General features: G+C 42.0%; 2 protein-coding genes across 4 annotated transcripts in view; both read right to left on the minus strand.

Annotated features, from left to right (window-relative positions):
* Positions 1-10,713, minus strand: part of tbc1d4 (TBC1 domain family, member 4) — a 34,941-nt gene extending 24,228 nt beyond the window's left edge. For 2 of the 3 annotated variants that reach the window (XM_051959099.1, XM_022195229.2), the window contains exons 1-4: positions 9,669-10,713; positions 2,362-2,490; positions 2,049-2,280; positions 1,135-1,379 (exon numbers count right to left, since the gene is read on the minus strand). In XM_051959099.1, coding sequence (XP_051815059.1) covers positions 1,135-1,379; positions 2,049-2,280; positions 2,362-2,490; positions 9,669-10,049 — 987 coding nt within the window. In that variant the 5' untranslated portion in view covers positions 10,050-10,713. The remainder of the gene's footprint in view (positions 1-1,134; positions 1,380-2,048; positions 2,281-2,361; positions 2,491-9,668) is intronic. The other variant, XM_051959100.1, reaches the window with a different exon arrangement.
* Positions 10,714-12,369: 1,656 nt separating this feature from the next.
* commd6 (COMM domain containing 6) lies at positions 12,370-16,580 on the minus strand. The gene is made up of 7 exons (XM_022195231.2): positions 16,329-16,580; positions 15,484-15,542; positions 14,664-14,729; positions 14,489-14,565; positions 14,166-14,334; positions 13,917-14,069; positions 12,370-13,837 (listed from the first exon to the last, which is right to left on the minus strand). The coding sequence occupies exons 1-7, from the start codon at positions 16,348-16,350 to the stop codon at positions 13,787-13,789; spliced, it is 597 nt and encodes a 198-aa protein (XP_022050923.1). The 5' UTR covers positions 16,351-16,580; the 3' UTR covers positions 12,370-13,786.
* Between the last annotated feature and the right edge of the window lie 1,971 nt (positions 16,581-18,551).

Here is an 18,551-nt window from a genome sequence, read left to right on the forward strand (position 1 = left end):
CAAGCACAAAACAGAACTGGAACATGAGAACGACCGGTCATTTTATTTTATTCATAAAAAAAAAATCATTAAATTCTGAGGCAAAAATCCACATGGGAACACTTAAAAACAGAGATGAGAGAGAATTATCCATTTGTGAAAGCTTCAGACTCATTTTTCATTTTCTTCATTTTGAAAGTCCAAATTCAACAAAGAACTATGAAGCACCGCACGGACCTTCACTGTCAGGTATCTCACAGCAAAGACCGGCTACTCTGAGGCCCGTTCACTGACATAAACACACTTATCCACGCTCAAAATCAAGGTCAACTAGTCGGCAGCAATGATTTTTCCCATAATTGACTGCTATGTGGAGTATCATATTGAGCGTTGTGCTCTAGTTTTTAAATTTAGCTTCATGAGGAAACGGGCATGGTGTGTGAGGAATGGCTGCTGGCTCTCGCTGCCGCCCGCATGTTTTTCATGAAGCACTTCCACGGGAGTAGTGCTGCACTCACAAATTCTACACAGCAGTTACAGCCTTTTTAACTGAAGCAGTTACACAAGGCCGCGCCAGCCGGTACATTATAAATGCCAGCTGCGAGCACATAAAAATGATTTGCAGTAGCACGGAGCTCGGGCGAATGAACGGAGAGAAGAGGGGCTTCAATGACAAACAGCGCTGGAGCTGGCCAGCGTCGGGCTTCTCTGGTGTGACAGATGGAATCAAACTCTTCGAGACACATTATGATTTATTGGTAGCAACTGACAAAAACAACACCCAACCTTCTCATTGACAAAGAGAGTGTATTTAGGGCGCAGTAAATCCAGACAGCATAACTGTACGTTACATGTTGATCAGCCATACCACAATCACACATAGCAGACATGTCTTTAAGTATGACTAATGCACATATAAGCGATCTCTTGGCCCGGCCCTGGCACTTCAGAGTACAATAAACCACAACTTTTATTTTACTGTTCTGATTAGTGCTCCTCATTCCTATTTCCAACCAGCTTTCTGAGTCAGTTGGACGAAGAGATAAGAATCCTCTGAGCTGCTACACTCATTGTCAAACCAACGCACCACATCATTACAGCAAGATTACTCTACATGGATATCAGGTGAGGCTTTCTCCATCACATTTGCTTTACCTGGAAGAGCATAGTGCGGTTCTTGTCTGCGTCAGACGGCTGAACGTGGTTCGGAGCGCTGGCATGTCTGCGTCGCGTGGGACCCATGATGACCCCCTCCCCTGGCTTCCTCTGCAGACTCCCTGCCAGGCTGCTGCAGCGAGTGCGGAACTCCTGAGGCTCCTCGAATCCACAGTCCTCCAGGATGCACTCGGGGAACGCTCCTCGCAGGCTGCTCTGACTGGCGCTGCTGGTCAGGCCTTGACCTGGACCAGACACAGAAAAGACACACTCAGCTGTTTGTTCAGATAGCATGACTTTAACTTGTAGGTTTTGTTACAAACTGGACATTTTCTGTTTCTTGCCATTAGACTTACCATGGAACCAATCAGACAAGTTTAACTGTACTATTTAGTGATCATACATAATTCTGTTTGATGCTTAATTCTTGAATGTAAATTTATGGCCTTCATTTAAAACTTATAATGTTGACAGTTGCTTTTTTTTACCATCATTTCAACCATCTGTCATTATTGTGCAGTATAGTTTGGGGTCATCCAGGTAATTCCATGTTTTCCATGAAAATTCAAACTTTTATCCATGTGCTAGCATAACTGCACAAGGGTTTTCTAATCATCAATGAGCCTTTCAGCACCATTAGCTAACACAATGTAGCATTAGAACACAGGAGTGATGGTTGCTGGAAATGTTCCTCTGTACCCCTATGGGGATATTCCATGAAAAATCAGCTGTTTCCAGCTTGAATAGTCATTTACCACATTAACAATGTCTACACTGGATTTAGCATTCATTTAATGTTAAAACTGCTTTTCTTTCAAAAAAATGGAATCCTCCTTAAAAAAAAAAGTCGGTCTAAACTCACCATCTTATGGCCGTTGCTGTAAACATGTGCATCATTTCAGTAAAACTTTTACCTCCACCTGTGGTCAAGTCCTCCACCGCTGCAGAGTCCTCAGTGCTCTCATTCAGAGCGGAGGACAGCGGGTCTCCTTCTGCCCCCATTAGAATCTCCACCGGGGCATTTTCTGTGGAGCCCCGCTGACCGTTGAGCAGTCTCAGGCGCTTGCGCTCAATCTCATGCTGACGAAACTTGTCGATGCAGTCATCGATGAGGGTGGACGGAGCCTTCTTGTGGCAAACTGTCACCTAACAGGAGAATCTACTTTAAAAAAAACTACTTGTTGAGAGAAAACACACCACATTTGAGGCAGATGTTTTGGTGTCTACCTTGCCACAGTAAAGCACTTCAAACTTCTGTGAGTTGTAGAAGGCCTCGTCTCCTTCCTGTTTAGGCTTGGCATCTTCCTTTAGGGCTGATTTGGAGACTTGGCGAATACTGGTGATTACCTCTGGGACCTGTAAGGAAGGAGAGCGGAATGGACGGATATGATGGATAGGAAAGACACGAATGAGGAAAACAAAAGGCTTGGGAAGTCACATGGAGCCCCATCTCCTCCCACAACTAAAGTGTGCTTAGTCCGAATACCTAAAACTACATAGCATAACTTGCTTCTGAAATAAAAAACGTCATTTTCATGTTAAACTCAGCCTCAAAAACTGCAATGATAATCCAGATATCCTGAAGGCAGAAGTGAAATAACCTCTGCAGCTTGAAGGTCATGATCCCTCACACAGAGAACAGTGGCATCACATCAAAACAGCTGTTTGAGGCATAATGAAGAATGAAAACAACCTGAAACAAGACAGAACAAATACAACCATGTCTAGCTGACACTTCCAGATGACTGACAAATAACAAAATCCGACTTCATGCTGCGACTTCAAATAGCTTGAGGCTAAAAAACAGAATAAGATCTGAACAAAAGCGAGTCAACAACAGACAGACCAAATGCTACAATGGTATCAGAAGTAGGCATGGAGCCAGGGAACGCCCACGCTCTATAGGACTGAAGACAAAACAGAGAACTGGTAGAAATCAGAGACTTGAAGGTCACTCTGCCTGTTTCTGCTCCGCTGCGTTCAACACGTGCAAGAAGCAGCCAGTGCCACTAAATTATGCTTTCCTAACACGCATCCAGGGAAAAAAACTACACAAAAGACAGAAACTGTAAGTCTTTCCACACTATTTCATGAGCAGCACTTGGCAGTATGAAGCCTGATCATCCTTTGGGCTCGAGACACTTTAACAATCGAGGCTGAAGGAAAACTTCTGAACTCAGGGAGCACTAAATCATTCTGAAATTTTGGCAGAAAAACTGACCGACAGCCTCCGAGTTCCAGCTCTGTGAAAAAAAAAATAAAACAGAGGGCCTCTAACTAGTGCCACAGCCAAGGTCAGCCGAACACTCTGTTTAAGACAACAATGAGCGCTAAAACAAACTGAGGCTCCAACACACTGACTGTACACATCTATCACAGCAGATAAGAGCTGCATACTGACCGCTGGGCAAATATGTTTATAATGTACGCAGGGGAGGGAAGTTATGCAACCAAACACATCAGTTTTAGTCCTGAGGTGTGACCAGAACAACAGCAGAGAAGCAGGAGGGCAGACAAACATCCTGGCAAAGTCTACCCTGATTTACATACAAGACACAAAGATCACTGCTGTTGTGCGGCTACACGAGCTATTTTAAAGTCCCATTTTCCAAGCGTCTGCTTTCCCAAGGGCTGCACTGTGCCTGTGCTGGTGACAGAGGGCTTCATTGAGATGAGGGGGAGCGCAGGTGGTGAGGGGTGGAGGCTGGCTGGTCACACATAGTTACTCAGAAATGTGGCCAGTGTAACCGATTTTCTATGCGTTAGGAATCCTTGAAGGCTTTAAAATGATGTTTAAATGGAATGCACTGTAAATAATTGCACAAAATAACCTGCTGGAATAAGTTGCCATGGGTGAAAAAACAAACAGAAATCAAACAGGATACCTTGGCGGAGGGGGAAAAAAAAAAAAAAAAAAAAAAAAGGGGAGTTCAGCACTGGCAAAGACGGTGCTGACACTACGAGGTCAAGGGAATTCAGAGGCCTTCCTGACTGAGAATCACAGCTGCAATGTCGGCTTCACACGCCACTTTGTCACACAGGAAAAAAATGACAGAGCCGTCTTAACATTTAAAGGAACTGCTGTATTATACATGAGCAAGATGACGCCAGGGCACCATTTGATCTGATTAATTATTTGTAGTTAACCCAATACAGAGCTGGGAAAGGTGCTCATTCCTTGGGAGGAGGCAGGCTCGGACAGGCAGAGAGCTGTTGGGCAACGGAGGAAAGCCGATGGGTTTTTCCATCGAAAACCTACTCAAACATACCCAGCCACCAAAACTCCTCTCCAAACTGGTTTAGCCATCGCTGCCTGGCTTTATTAAACCATCTCAGTGACACCGGTGCTGAGCCGGAGCTTGTCTGCATACACAGCAGCAGCCGAGCGCAGCTTTAGAGCTTAGAGGAGAACAAACACGAGGATTGTCCTCTCCGAGCTCGGTGGAGTCCTGAGCTCTCTCACACAGTGTCCAACCTCTGCACAATAGGCCCCAATAATATCAGATAAGACAGTAGCTGGCACATAGTTTGGTTGCTCTTGTCGACACCATTAAGCCAAACCACTGGGAAAGAGTGGGGACCTGCACAAGCACACACAGCGTCTGAGACTCGGACTAATTAGAGACACACGGGTTATCATTGTGTCAATACAAGATAAGAGTGGAAACATCAGAGACATGGAAGATAATTCCTCGTGTCCGACCAGAGACAATCGAAGATTACATGGTTTTTACGTTGGAAGCAATTAGTTCTTGGAGAGTTACAAAAGAGAAATAAATAAAAGACCAAAAAGCAATTAATGCTGAATTTCACTTGTGCAAACGTTCCTTTTCAACTTAGGGAGCCAAAAAAAGTGAGAGTGAATCAGTGAAACACTTCATGAAACATAGGAAACTGAAATAAATATGTGGTTTATCAGGTAACAATCATAAACCTGCAGAAAAGCAGGGCTGCAACTAATGACGCGTCCACTAATCGTCTGAGCACGATACGTCATCAAAAGCAGAAGTGAGCGCGCAATGCAACAGAAATCACCATCCGACGGGAGCGTGGAACACGGACGGAATCGGCTGATTATGTATGCACGACACAGCGCGGACATCCGCCATCTATCGTAAACACGGATGTCAGCGTTTACTATACAGCTGTATCTAAACGCGGACATATCGTGCATACATAATACATGCACGATGCAGCGCTGACGTCCGTCCGTGTTCCGCGCTCCGGTCGGACGCTGATTTCTGTTGCATTGCGCGCTCACTTCCGCTTTTGATGACGTATCGTGCTCAGACGACTAGTCGATGCGTCGTTAGTTGCAGCCCTACAGAAAAGCTGTTGCTTTAATGGACACACCCACTACTAAATATACTGCACATCTGTAAAAACTAATCCACAACAACAGCTCTCATAAATTCTACTTTTCTTCGACATTTTCAGTTTTTTTGTCAACATTGTCAGGTAAGATGAAGTCTCTACTGAGCTTGTTGTCCGTGTGTTTTGAATATTTTGTCCACTCCACTATCATACATGAGAGAAAAGCACTACTTTAAAGCGTAATGTCGTCCAGCACACAGCCACAATGCACCCAATGACAAACGTACAGTAGAATTATCACCATGTTAGCAACATTACTGTAACCTGAAATAGCAAAGCTGTCATAAAAGAAGAATTTATGGCAGAGCTGTTGTATTGGGTTGCATTAGATTTCACAGGTGGACAGAGTAAAGTGGGCTGTGGATGTGGATCTGCTTCTATGCTGCTGAGGCTCTCCAAGGATTGGTCCTTATGACACTTAGTAGCTTTCACTACACCCAGTGTTTTTCCACCTGCCTGAGGGCAAACTGGGCAGCAAAGTTCAATACAGTTCATTCTAGAATGTGAAACTAAAATGTCCGTGTGTCACCTTTACATAAAGTGGGAGTCATGTCAATGATGGCAGTAACACAAAGTGTTTTTTCCTTTTCTTTTTGTACACATGTTGCAGCAAATTATGTGTTTGGAGTTTCATTTTGGGGAAAAACTATCATGGAGTTAAACTTATTTTGGTGCGAGTTGACACAGGATTTGACCGTGAAGCCAAATTTCAATGTAGCTAAACACGATGTAAATAACAACAACAGCTGAATGTGCCTCTGCTAAGAACTAAAACGGAAAATGCACGCAATATCGACAGGCCTGCAACGCTACTTACTGTGCTTGGGTATGACATACAACTTTGTAAATGTGAATAAATGTAGTTTCCCATTCACTGTTCTTGACTTTGGCAGAATCCACCATGATGTCCAGATATGAATCTGAGGTCTTCATTGTCTTGTTTTGCAAGTAATGTGATCATTTTAACAGACAGTGACTGGGCAACAAGCACGAGTAAATCAAAGAACAACCTTTTCATGCCTCTCTACGACACAAGAAGGAAAAGATGTGTTTTATTCCACATGGAAACACAAGATGTCCATGTTTTATAGTGACACCTGATGCAAAGCAGGTAGCCAGACAATAGGTTTCTGTCCAAACCTGGCTTTATAGCACAAAGGCGTTACAGTCTGAATTATAATTTGAGCAAAATGCATGACCTGTGCCCTGACTTGGCTCATCATTGTTATGCGTAACTGTCCGAGAATGATGAGCAGCACCCGTGAGACAGCGGAGGGTCACCCAGTGAGAGAGTGGTTCCGTTCCAAGTCAGAGCAAAGGTGGGAAACAAAAAGGGTGCTGCAGTTTAAACAGTGCAAGCTCTGACTGTTTATAACTGGCTTGATAATGACACCATGGTGCTTTTTCTCATCTCACCGAAAACACAAATGAGCATCACAGACTCTGAGCCAGGAAAAGCTCAAAAAGATGTTTAACTCACGTGTAACCCTACATTTGGTTTCATTTTTGGCAAAATATTAGGTGTGCATGTGCTAGCCTTGAACAGCTATACCTTACGTGTAACTAATTAAAGCCTATAAATAAAATTTACTATGCACACAAAGACTGAAGTCGTATTTCAAGTTCAGGGAGTCAAGCCTGATTTTAAGCAGCACACTCATAGAGACACGTCATGTTAATGTACAGATTTTCTTGGCATTTCCGCACGTGAAGCTCTTTTCATGTCACGCACACAAAACCTGACAAACTGAACTTGATCCGACTGAGCTTCTCCGCTCTTCAAGACACCACGAGCGTCTTCTCACTTTCACCTTTCACATCGTTCTGATAGATGCCAGGGCTCCTTCCTCAGGCTTTGCACAATGTACCCCTGTCATGTCTGCAGCTAAGAATAGATGTGAATACATTCCCGTCGCCCAAAAATAAAGCAGTATTTTATCAGGTCTTCAAACTCCGCTGTGACAAAGAGAAGATCCACAGCAGCACAATGAGAACGGCTGAACTAAAACGCAGAACTATACCGAGCCCGTAGTTAACAATCGGTGCAACAGGGTGTTGAACACGACATCTGACAGAACAACCCATGCATTCCACATGGTTCACCTTGCACATGTTGCTAAGTCGCTTGCTGGCTGCCAAACCAGTTTTGATTGTGTAATAACGAGGAATGTTCAAGATGCCTCTCTAACTGCTGCAGAGAGGCCACGGACCTCGAAGAGCGCCTGCCTCGAGCTCGTAGCCTCTTCTGCTCTCAGCTTTCACTAGCAGACAAACAGTGTGCTCAGGCTCTGTGCACGCCACGGGAAAGATGATACAACCCAGGCGTGCTTTAGATCAATGCAAAATGTGAGCATAAGTGGATTTCTGTTTGTGAACACTATTTGTGAAGGATTCCTGACCCGGTCGCCGGGGAAACGACGATAACATGAGCCAGTGGAAGACTTCAGATTGTGTTAAAGGGGAGTGCAGAGTGACGCTGGCGCAACCCAAAAAGCATGTATTAGGAACTTACTCTAATTCTTATCTGTATATTAATTTTTCCATGCATTATTGCTTAATAAAGCCCAGTGTTTTCACATGATGAACCAATATCAGCTGGATTTGAAGAAAAAAAAACCAACCTATCATAGATGTGCATGATTTATTTTCACTTTTTAAAAGATTGTGGGTTGCTGCTGCTTTATTGGTTGTGATTATGAAGGAATTTTCTATAGTGATGAAATGAAGACCATGTTGTAAAATGAAGAACAGGTTGGTGGTAATTCAAACTGTTTTTTTAACGTGGATCATGTGACCTCTGGGGCTGCACATAGGCTTGTTTGGAATTATGCTGATTTATGCCATGGACACTGGTACGACTGGTGCAAATGAGTTTAGCATCTAAAACCGTCAAAGTGAAAAATCCTTATCATCCACCAAACATCGATTTAACTGAAACACAACACTGAAGGAGAGGCTAGCGACAACGGCTCGGTCTTTGTAAAACACTGGATTGATGGGAAGTGGAAAACGCATCGGACAGGTTTAAGGAGCTAAATAAAGAAAAATATCAGCAGGTTTGTTTTGAGTGGGGGCAGGTTCGATTAAAACTGGAAAATGATTTTATATATCTGTTCCTAATATTTTATCAGAAACTGTGAGTGCTGCATTTGATATGTTTCTGAGCATTTTGTCAAAAAATGCAAGAAATTCTTCACAGACACATCAGTGGCACTGAGGTGAGCTCTTGAACGCAGCTTCTTCGGACCTGAACCGCCTTTGACTGCACGCTGGGATCCAAACACTGACTCCCATGTTCCTGATTTTTCTGACTGTTTACAACATTTCGCTTTATTACTCAAGAGGTGGATGCTGATCAGCATGTAAATGTGCTGACTCGATATTGTGCCTATCCAGCTGTTGTCACAGCACAGGCACCAGACAGATGTCTGACCTACGGCGGCCCAGAGGGCTCATGGCACGGCTACCTCTGAAAACACAGACACCATGATGCTGCAAAGTGGGAAAACACTGAAAATCCAACCAAACACATTACATTTGTGCAGCCACGTTGGTGACATTGCATGGAGTTTTGGTGAACTGCAGTGCATTGAGCTGCAGGGACACAATACTGATGCCCTAAGGAGGAAAACAGCGATGGATTAACTGTAACAAAATGAAAACACACAAAAAAACCCAGTGTGCTTGGTTTATCATCTCCACCAACTGGTGGCCTAAATACTTAATGCCAAAACAAACATGTTTGGACCATTGACTAATCTAATACTGTGAGTGTGTGTGTCTGAGATTAAATTACAGAGCTGTCACCTTAAGGAAAATCAGGCTGCTGCTGGACTCTCCTTTGTCTTTTGTTTATTATAAAAGAGAAACTCGGTCCATCATAACAGCATTTAAACAGGTGTGCCTTATTGCAAAACCTGACATAATTTAGAGCCAAGGACTCTCAGGAGTATTAAATTTTAATCTCAATGGGATATTATGAAAACATTGCTGAAAGTTATTGTTTAAACTGGACTTTTGAGTTGAGCAGGTCACAGAAAACTCTGTCAAAAGTCAGATTTCTTCTTTAACTGGTTGTCTGTTCTCCACACTCCTGCCCCTCTTGTTCCTGCTCTGCTTGTTGTGTATCAGGAGGATGTTTTCCCCCTCAGCAGGCCTACCTGGTTGGGATCTGCAGCTTTGAAGACGTGACAGGACATCTCTGCCTCGGGATTGTCCGGTTGGCCCCGGAGCAGATATGCGAAGTAGGTGAGGTCGTTGCTGTTGTGGATGAATCGCGTGATGAGCTGCGCTTTGTGCTCGAATATGAACACTGAGGAGTTGTTGCTGCTGGACGGGACGCATCGGACGAAGGGGGGACACAGGACCAGCTGAACTTCTCTGGGCTGCATCATGGGGCCGCAGTCGCCCTTCTCGCTCCTCCGGCGGATCTCGGCCACCAGCCACGGCAGCATGGGCAGGGTGGCCCGCCTGTCGAGCGACGACCAGCCGATGTAACTCAGGGCGAACCTCCGCTCTGTCTTCTCCTCCTGGATCTCCATGTCACACTCGATGACAGCGACTAAATGCTACTTTCAGATATAAGATATTGCTATTCGTATACCATTCCCCGCTGCCGAGGACAGTTGTGGTTACTTTGCAACAGTTTCCATTCTTAAAGTTCACACAACGACACGCTTTAGCTACATGCAGGACATGTGCTCACCCCCTCGATCAGCTGCAGCTCTCCATAATAAACCCCCAAAAAAACGCTTCCGACGGCAGCTTTTCCTTCAGGGGCTTCAAGTAAACCGACTTATAAGGCCACGTATTCGCAGCTGGGGTCCCTGCTCGGCTCCGATGTTTGCACGGACAGAGAGTCAAACGCTGAACACTCCTGTGCACTGTTCCTGGCTAAAAACGTGGCTTTGGATGGCTCCTGTGTAAACACAAGCCGCCCAGAGAAACCTGATTTCTTTGACGCGCTGCTCCTTTTGCGCACACGGGGCGGCGCGTTCACACCGTCCCAGCCCCGAAATCCAGAAACGCATAAGCTCAGCAGGCTCTACGGTAAATCTCTTCCATGTGAACTATAAAATACATAAACTGATTGTCTTTTAAATGCAGCCTCTCGTCTGGGATCCTTTCTTCCACGACGTCTTGGAGGCGGAGCGGCTGCGCGCTTTGACGAACTACCCAACCATCCCATGTGCTGGAGGAGTGGGCAGGGAGGGCTGCTGGACGGAACGTGACAGGAGGTGGCTCCGCCTTTCTCCGCGGTACACAAACTGGAAAAGTATCTTCCATGGCAGACAGTGGGGAAAGTGTTGGCAGCCCCTGTAGCTCCTGCGGGATCCTCCAGGCCCCAAACTGCGCTGGGTGTAATCCCCAAAACCACCAGGTTAAAGCGAGGGGCTTTACGAAATTCACCAAGGAAGTTCACGGCTGTTTACAAGCAGGCAGTGCTGAATCATAGCCGTAATCTGATGCTTTAAGCACTGAGGAGTTCCCATCCACTAAATGCACTCCGCCTGTCCCTAGAATAGACCCTTAGCCATATATAACCTCATGGGTGAGGGAGCAGCCAGCAGACCTCCATCCTGGAGAACCTCACAGTGCTGCTCCGCACCCATTTCAGCTGTAAACAACTTTCGTATTACAGGAAGGCCACTAAACATCAGACTCTACACCAGGGCTGTCAAACATGCGGCCCGCAGGTCCTCCAGAGGGTCCAATCCGGCCCTCAAAGTGAAAATTACAGAGAAGACATTACTTTCAAATTTTAAATTTGTACAACTATACGTTTCAAATAATTTCTAGACCATGGCAAGTTGTTTTGATCATAAAGTAAAATCCTAGGTTGCTCATTCTTCTTTTGTTTTGTGTCTCATTTTTGTAATATTTTGTCTTGTTTTTTTTTTTTGCCTTTTTGTCTCATGTTTTTGCCGTTTTGTGTTTCCTTATAGTTTTGCTTGTGTTTCTTGTACTATCTTTTGTCATTTTTTGTTTTGCTTTATTTTGTGTATAATTTCTATCGTTTTGTGCTTTTTTGTCTCGCTTGTGTTGTCTATTTTTTGTTGTTTTGAAACTTTGTCTAAATTTTGCCTTTTTTGTTTTGTTTCATGTCGTTTGTCTCATGTTTGTCATTTTGTTTTTCGTTTATGTTGTTTCCTTTTTGTCTAACTTGTGTTTTTTTGACTTATTTTTGTCATTTTGTTTTTAGTCTCGCTTGTGTTTTCATATTTTTTAGCATTGTTTCTCACTTTTGTCATTTTTTGTCTTGCTTGTCATTTGACTACTTTTTTGTTGATTTTTAACTTCTCAGTCAAATTTTTTGTCTTTGTTTTGTTTAATGTCTCATTTTTTTGTCATTTTGTTTCTCACTTTTGACATTTTGTGTCTTGTTTTTTAATTCCTGAATTGTGAACATTTTCACAATGTACTTTTTTTGCTCTAAAACAAAGGGTAAAATTTGGAGTCGTCATTATTTATCGATTATTTTGCTGTGATTTTACTGGTCCAGCCCACTTGAGATCAAATTGGGCTGAATGCGGAACCTGAACTAGAATGAGTTTGACACCTCTGCTCCAGACCCTTATTTTAATGAAATCAGAGTGAGCTGATTGTTCACATTATACTGAATCCAATGACTACCATGCAAAACCATACATATAAAAATATAGAAATCCATTGTTAAAATATGCATAATCCTGACAGAGTGATTAAAACATCCCCGAAAGTCCTACAGACTCTTCAGAATCTCCACCTAATTGACTATAAAATTGCCCAAAATTAGTTTTGTTCGTTAATTTCTATGTGGTTACTTTTACTAATTCATAGGCTTTATTAACTAATCTGCAAAAACAACAAACGTAGAGCATATAACCATGCAACTGAAGTTCATGTTTAATTATTTGTTGCATCACTGCAGTTGTGGATGAAGTCTACAGATGACTGAAGCACCAAAATAACAACGTACAGGCAGAAGTGTTCAGAATAACATAACGATTAGCAAAATTTACTTCAACTATGAATGAATGAATGAATGAATGAAAAGTTTATTTCGAACATTGATTAAAACAAAAAGAAAAAAAAGAGAGAAAAAGAAAGAAACAAATCAGCAATGTCCGAAAAGGAGTAGGAAGAAGTGTAAAACTTATAAAACTCCTACCCCCCTTACTATCAAAAGGAAACGTATTTAGTCTGCAAAAAATAATACAAACTCATTAAACTACTCATGCATAAGAGGCAGGTAGAGATTTGATTCGGTAGTAAACTTTGATCTCCTCCAAAGGATCCCCACATGAATCTGATGATTTCAGATGAGTAAATAGGAGATCATTTCACCTCTCTGCAGCTTGAACTGTTCTTTAAATGAAACCATTTGAGAAGGGAAAACTACTAACAAGTCAAGCAGCCACAATTACAACACATAATCGCTTTACTGTAACGGGTCACAAACCAAAAACACTGACAATGTGTTGTATTATGTGAGGTTTTCTTGTAAACCCTTAACTGGACAAATTAACCAGTCATTCTAGTTGTTAAATAAAATGCACTGATGTGAAAAGTATAACGTTATCCTCTTGACTGTAATGGAGCAGAAGCAAAACATGACCTAAAATTGAAGTTAAATATGCATAAAGTACACGAAAAAGTATTCTAGCACAGCTTTTGATTGAATGTATTTAAGGTTAAAAAAAGCAAACACAACGCCTGAAAAGCTCACATGGACCGTTTACCTCCACAAGCTTTTCTCACTAAGAGCTGTGGCGCAGAGTAAACACAAATTTCAAATATGATCAGTAACTGTGCAGATAATGTTGTATAGTGGAAGGTAATCACAGTCTCAGAGCAGAGATAAAAATACAGCAACGGATGTGCTCACTGTGGACCTGCATTCTCATTCAGCCTGAAAGTACAAATGCATCGACAAAGTGCAATTTAGTACGAACTGTGATTACCTAAACCATATCGTAGACATTTTGCAACAGATGTGGCGTAAGAGTAAACCCTAAAAATCTCCATACCTGGATACGTTAACAGGAGGAGGTACAGTTAAATCTTTGCACTCAAACTGAAGACAGCTTTTCTCTCAGCTGTTTTTATTCTAGCTGGACCATCTAGAAGCTTATGCAATCTGTGGAAAAATACAAGTACAAAGCTGAGAATTGGCATCTGCAGCCACGGACATCCATTTTGAGACAGCCAGCAAACAAACACGTGTCAAACTGCTCTTCCGTTGGCTCAGTATCAATGTTGTATAACTGTGATGAGCACTTAAGTGTGCCTGCAACCATCATACAGTCTCCATGACGGCGGCAATCTCCTTGAACTGCTTGTGGAAGTTCTGCAGAGGGAAACAAAGAAGAAACTCAAAATCTAGCCGGAAACAAATGAAATCAGAATTCGCATTGACCGGTACGAACCTGGAACTGTGGGACAGTCATCTCAAAAGACCTCTGACAGATCTGTCCAGAGGGCTCGACGATCTTTAGCAGTAAGGTCACATATGGAGAGTTGAGAGATCGGCAGCTGTCTGAGCTCACTGCCATGCCCAGCTTCCACTGCATGTCCACTAACTAGAGCAAAACAAACTAGGGATGTCTCATAGGCTTTGACAAAGAAGAAAATTAGATTAAATTACATGTTCAAGTGAGAAATAAAACTGGACATACCTGGCCGATGCTGAGCATGGCCTGGACGTCCTGCTGAGTGTGGACCAACGCTCCATGTTCACTCCACAACTTGTGCAACACCTGAAGGGAAGCTTTGGACCATTTATTGCTGCCTTCTTCCAACTTCGACACAAGTTCATCCCCAGAGATGTTGCTTTTCCCACCTGACCTGCCGATATAAAGCATTGCTATCGCTCCTTAAAGCAGAACAATGTGCTTCTTCATGTGTGATTTGGTTTCTGATAGGCCGAACAGGAATAAACGGTTGCAACATGAAAAAAAAAAACACTTCAATCATATAGAAAAATGAGCATCAAAGGTACCTGAATGTCAGCAAGAGAAACCTAATGATGTCCTGAAGAGCGTCATGGTCAAGTCTGACCCCAGCGCTCTGAAATCTCTGCCAAGTACAAAAACAAAAAGGTCACGAAAGAGGAACTTGGGAAAATGCGTTACTATATATTGGGGAAAAAAACATCTACGGAAATACTGACTCACATCAGAAATTTCAGCTGAATCTACTCCTCTCGTCTGCCCTTGCAGATAAGTCAGAATGTGCTGACACTGTGGAGATTATAAGATTAGTTATCAGAACTACAGTTCAACCTCCATGGCAACAGCACCACATCCTGTGTCACTCGAACAGAGTGTGCTGTAAAATAAACGCTTCTACTCTGTACTTCACATCCAACTTTGCTCTGCAGCAAATCTGAAAATAAATTGCATTTTTACTCTTTTAGAAGTTCACTCTGTGACTGTACCAATCAAAGCAATAAGAGGCCAACAGCATGCCAGCTATGCCATGGCTTTCTGGGAAGCTCACCTTTTCCCACTTTTGACTGAGCTTTATTTTTTGGTTTATCCTTACTATGAATAATAAGAATAGGAAAATGAGCCAGCGCTGTGCATCTTTCAGCACCACAGAGGTGTGTAGAGCAGTGAGGAACAAGAAAAAAATGCTTTATATTTCATTTTTACTTTATTTTACGCATGATCCATGACGACGAGCATAAAGAAAAATAGAAATACATAGCAGAAACAGCATGCCAACACTACACCGCCCCTTCAAATGTCACTAATGATGTTTTCAGATGACCTAATGGTTTCTTAAGAATGTAAAGCTGTCCTTAGCTCCCCGGCAGTTCGCACACTGGAGACCAATAATAACAGCATGATATACGACCGGTGTGACACTTCTCCTGTAAGCACTAATATCACTCGCTCAAATAAGAATCAAGGTCTGCGCTGTGTGCTTAGCTGTCTTTATGTAACCTGTTTTTGACCTGCATGGGGACAACTAAAGATAGAGAACACTCACTGTTTCAGCCAGCAGATCCGGAGAAAGCCTACAAATGTTGTCCACAACATTGTTGGCGGCTGAAATACAGAAGTGAAGCAATTACTTTACCACAAGATTTCCCAGTCTTTTGTGGACTGACCCACTGGTGGCAAAATGCATAATAGACACAGAGTCATGTGAGTCTAACTGTGGTCATCATGCACGACAGAACTGGCTGGAAAAACGATGCAAGACCACGGTAATCATGGTATCTCTTTGCATTTTCCCCCCAAGCATAAGCAACTGCAAAGGAATTTGTGATATGAATTATTTATTGATGTCAACACAGTTAGTAAATACATTAGTCAAATATACAAGAGCCATTTGACCTACAGAAACCTTAGTAGAACCTGGGAAATGGGCTTAAAATCCATTTTATCGTGCAACTGAGGGAAGACTTTTCAATCTGACGTCTAAAAGTGCTTAAAGGATTCTGAAAATAAGGTTTTAAACGCAGTATTTTAGAGCAACTAACGGCTGCAGCAGTGATGAACATAGATGCTAATGTTAATACACCAGGGACACAAAGTGGGGCTTTAAGGTCTAGCAGGGGTAAATAATCAGGGTTCAACTGAGGCTGGGATCATTCAGGCTGAGTATCCCAGAGATACTCAGAGTTTTGATTCAGCTTTAGGGAAGTGAAAACATATCGTCTCCTGTTAGCTACTACGTTGAGCTAATACTAACTAGCGGCTAAATTAGCACATATTCACTGGACTGTGCACATGAAAAGCAAACGTGAAAAGTCTAGCCTTATCTTATTTATAATTAAACTAGAAGCAGCTGAAAACACTATAAGGCTGTAGGATGCAGGTTAAACCCACCACATGACTCTGCTGCTGGCATCTTCTCTGTCTGTCAGCCTTTAACTGCCGTAGCAGTGTTGACAACTTAGCGACGTCCAACTTCCGGGTTCCTTCAGCGACTTTACAACTTAAAAAACAATGTTATTATTGAATTCAGGACGGCTGGTTATAAGTAAAGTACTACTTTAACCGGGCAAGCCGTCACCCTTTAACAAGAGCCGCCGATATTTTTCTTTTCCGTGTTTATTTTGGTAAACCAAAGGTGCACACCGCCACCTGCTGTACTGGAGTTTCTTCTTCTTCTCTTTTATTCTTGCCCTGCAGGTTTCTTCTTCTTCACTTCATAATGAGTGCATCACTTCCCAGCTGACAAGTACAGCATTTCCTCTGATAAACAATCAAAAACAAATAACAAGCGCAATGTGGCCTATAAAATAGAAGCTTAATGCAGCAAAAGTGAATACATGGGTCAATATATATAATTGTGGGACTTTTTATAACAGTTGACAGGTGTCATAGTTCACATTTTTGTTGTTTTCAGGCCTTGTGCAATATCACATTTAAGTGATTTTGCAAAGGACTTCTGTCATGCACTGCAACTCCAAATAGGTGGACAGCTGAACAATGAATGAATGAGGATGAACAACCAGGTTTTTATTCCTAAATCAGTGTCAATAGATAATGTATGGGGCAAGAAAATAAGAGATAATCTGCAACAGATTAAGAACTCACCGTTCCAATTCAAACAGCAACACATACAGAATAATAGGAAAGCTTCCAACTGGGTTCATGGGAAGGATTTAATCTCACACATTCCAGAGCAGATGGCAACAATAATACATTTGATAAGGTGTTGGCCAAGAGCTGATAATCAAGAAAAAGAAAGAAGAAAAGGCAGACATTTTTAAATTAATAAGAAAAAAAGAATTAATCCGTTACAGGATATACATACTGGAAATGTTCTGTATAGGTTTAGGGAAAGTAGCAAAATTCTAAAAAGGAGCATGACTGGACAATCATATCAGATATAATTCAGGAATTAGAAACTCTTTTAATACCAGCTGTTTTATAATGGCTTCTCAGTTTTGATTCTTTTTAATTCAAATTTTTAAAAAAGCATATAAAAAATGCAGGATTACGTGAACACTGTTTTACATGAATGATATGGGCAATATGTGCAGAATAAATCTAGAGAATGGGCAAGCAAGCAATGCATTTTATGCCCCAGAATAGAAAGCCAATGTAAGCAAGAGAACTACGAACAATAGTAAAAGAAAAAGTTTTCATACACCATGCAATTTCAAATATTGCATTAAGAATCACTCTTAGGTCTTCAAGTGCAATTTTTTTAGGACAATCACAGCCATTGTCCTAAACAAAACCTAAAAAAGCCATTAATTGACAATGGTCATGTTGGTAGAAATTAGTTTTTTTTTCTTGTAAACAATAAACAAAAAATATATAGTTTGTATTTATTTGTGTCTATTGCAGCCACACCTTTTGAAACACAAAAAAGATATTGCATGATCATATTTGAGACTGTGGAGAATTTTAATGGTGTCCAAAAACCTTTTTTTCCCAACCTCTGTATATCTGTATATGCAGCTGAAATTATGGCCCTGTGGTGGAAAGAAGAAGTCAAACCTTTGCAGATACCGCTTTGCTCAGAATCGAGTGCAGCCCCGGCTAATTTCAAGCCTACCTCCTTAGGATGCAGACAGGATATCTGTTAAGACATGATGCAATTTGATTAGGAGTGGATGTGCAGTTTTTGAGGGCACCAGCGCACGTGGGCAACCAGAGAAATGAGATTGTGGATCCTCTTGGTAAAAACAGATTCAGAAGAAATGCCACAGCAATAAGCAAGACAGAGGAAAAAGCTTTACATATATAAATATATTTACATATATAAAGGAGGGCTACGACACAGTGGAAAAGGCTGTGGAATAGTAAAGGATGGCATTCGTGCTAATCTCTACACCTCAAATCATACAAAAACTGTTTGTGTCTTTTTTCGTTTTCTCAGATTTACAAGACAGAAACAGCTGAGACTTACAGAGATTGAATGCATGGACTAGAAATCATTGTTTACATACAAATGAACGGAAATTTGTTTAAAACTTGCCTTTAATTATCATTAAAGCACAGGCTTAATGAGAATTTAGTGTAAGAAGTATGTGAATTAACAGTTGGTGGCGATAGTGCTTTGAATTGTGTGAATTTAGTATTAAAGAAAAGAAA

Source organism: Acanthochromis polyacanthus, chromosome 14 (genome assembly GCF_021347895.1).
Source record: "Acanthochromis polyacanthus isolate Apoly-LR-REF ecotype Palm Island chromosome 14, KAUST_Apoly_ChrSc, whole genome shotgun sequence".
Classification (NCBI taxonomy): domain Eukaryota; kingdom Metazoa; phylum Chordata; class Actinopteri; family Pomacentridae; genus Acanthochromis; species Acanthochromis polyacanthus.

What these genes read in the sequence shown, in the direction of transcription:
- commd6 (XM_022195231.2), bottom strand. Translation starts at nt 16,350, where the DNA reads ATGCCAGCAGCAGAGTCATGTG. An exon ending in CGGATCTGCTGGCTGAAACA is followed by an intron (nt 14,730 to 15,483) that starts GTGAGTGTTCTC and finishes TAATCTCCACAG; the next exon opens with TGTCAGCACATTCTGACTTA. An exon ending in ATTCAGCTGAAATTTCTGAT is followed by an intron (nt 14,566 to 14,663) that starts GTGAGTCAGTAT and finishes TGTACTTGGCAG; the next exon opens with AGATTTCAGAGCGCTGGGGT.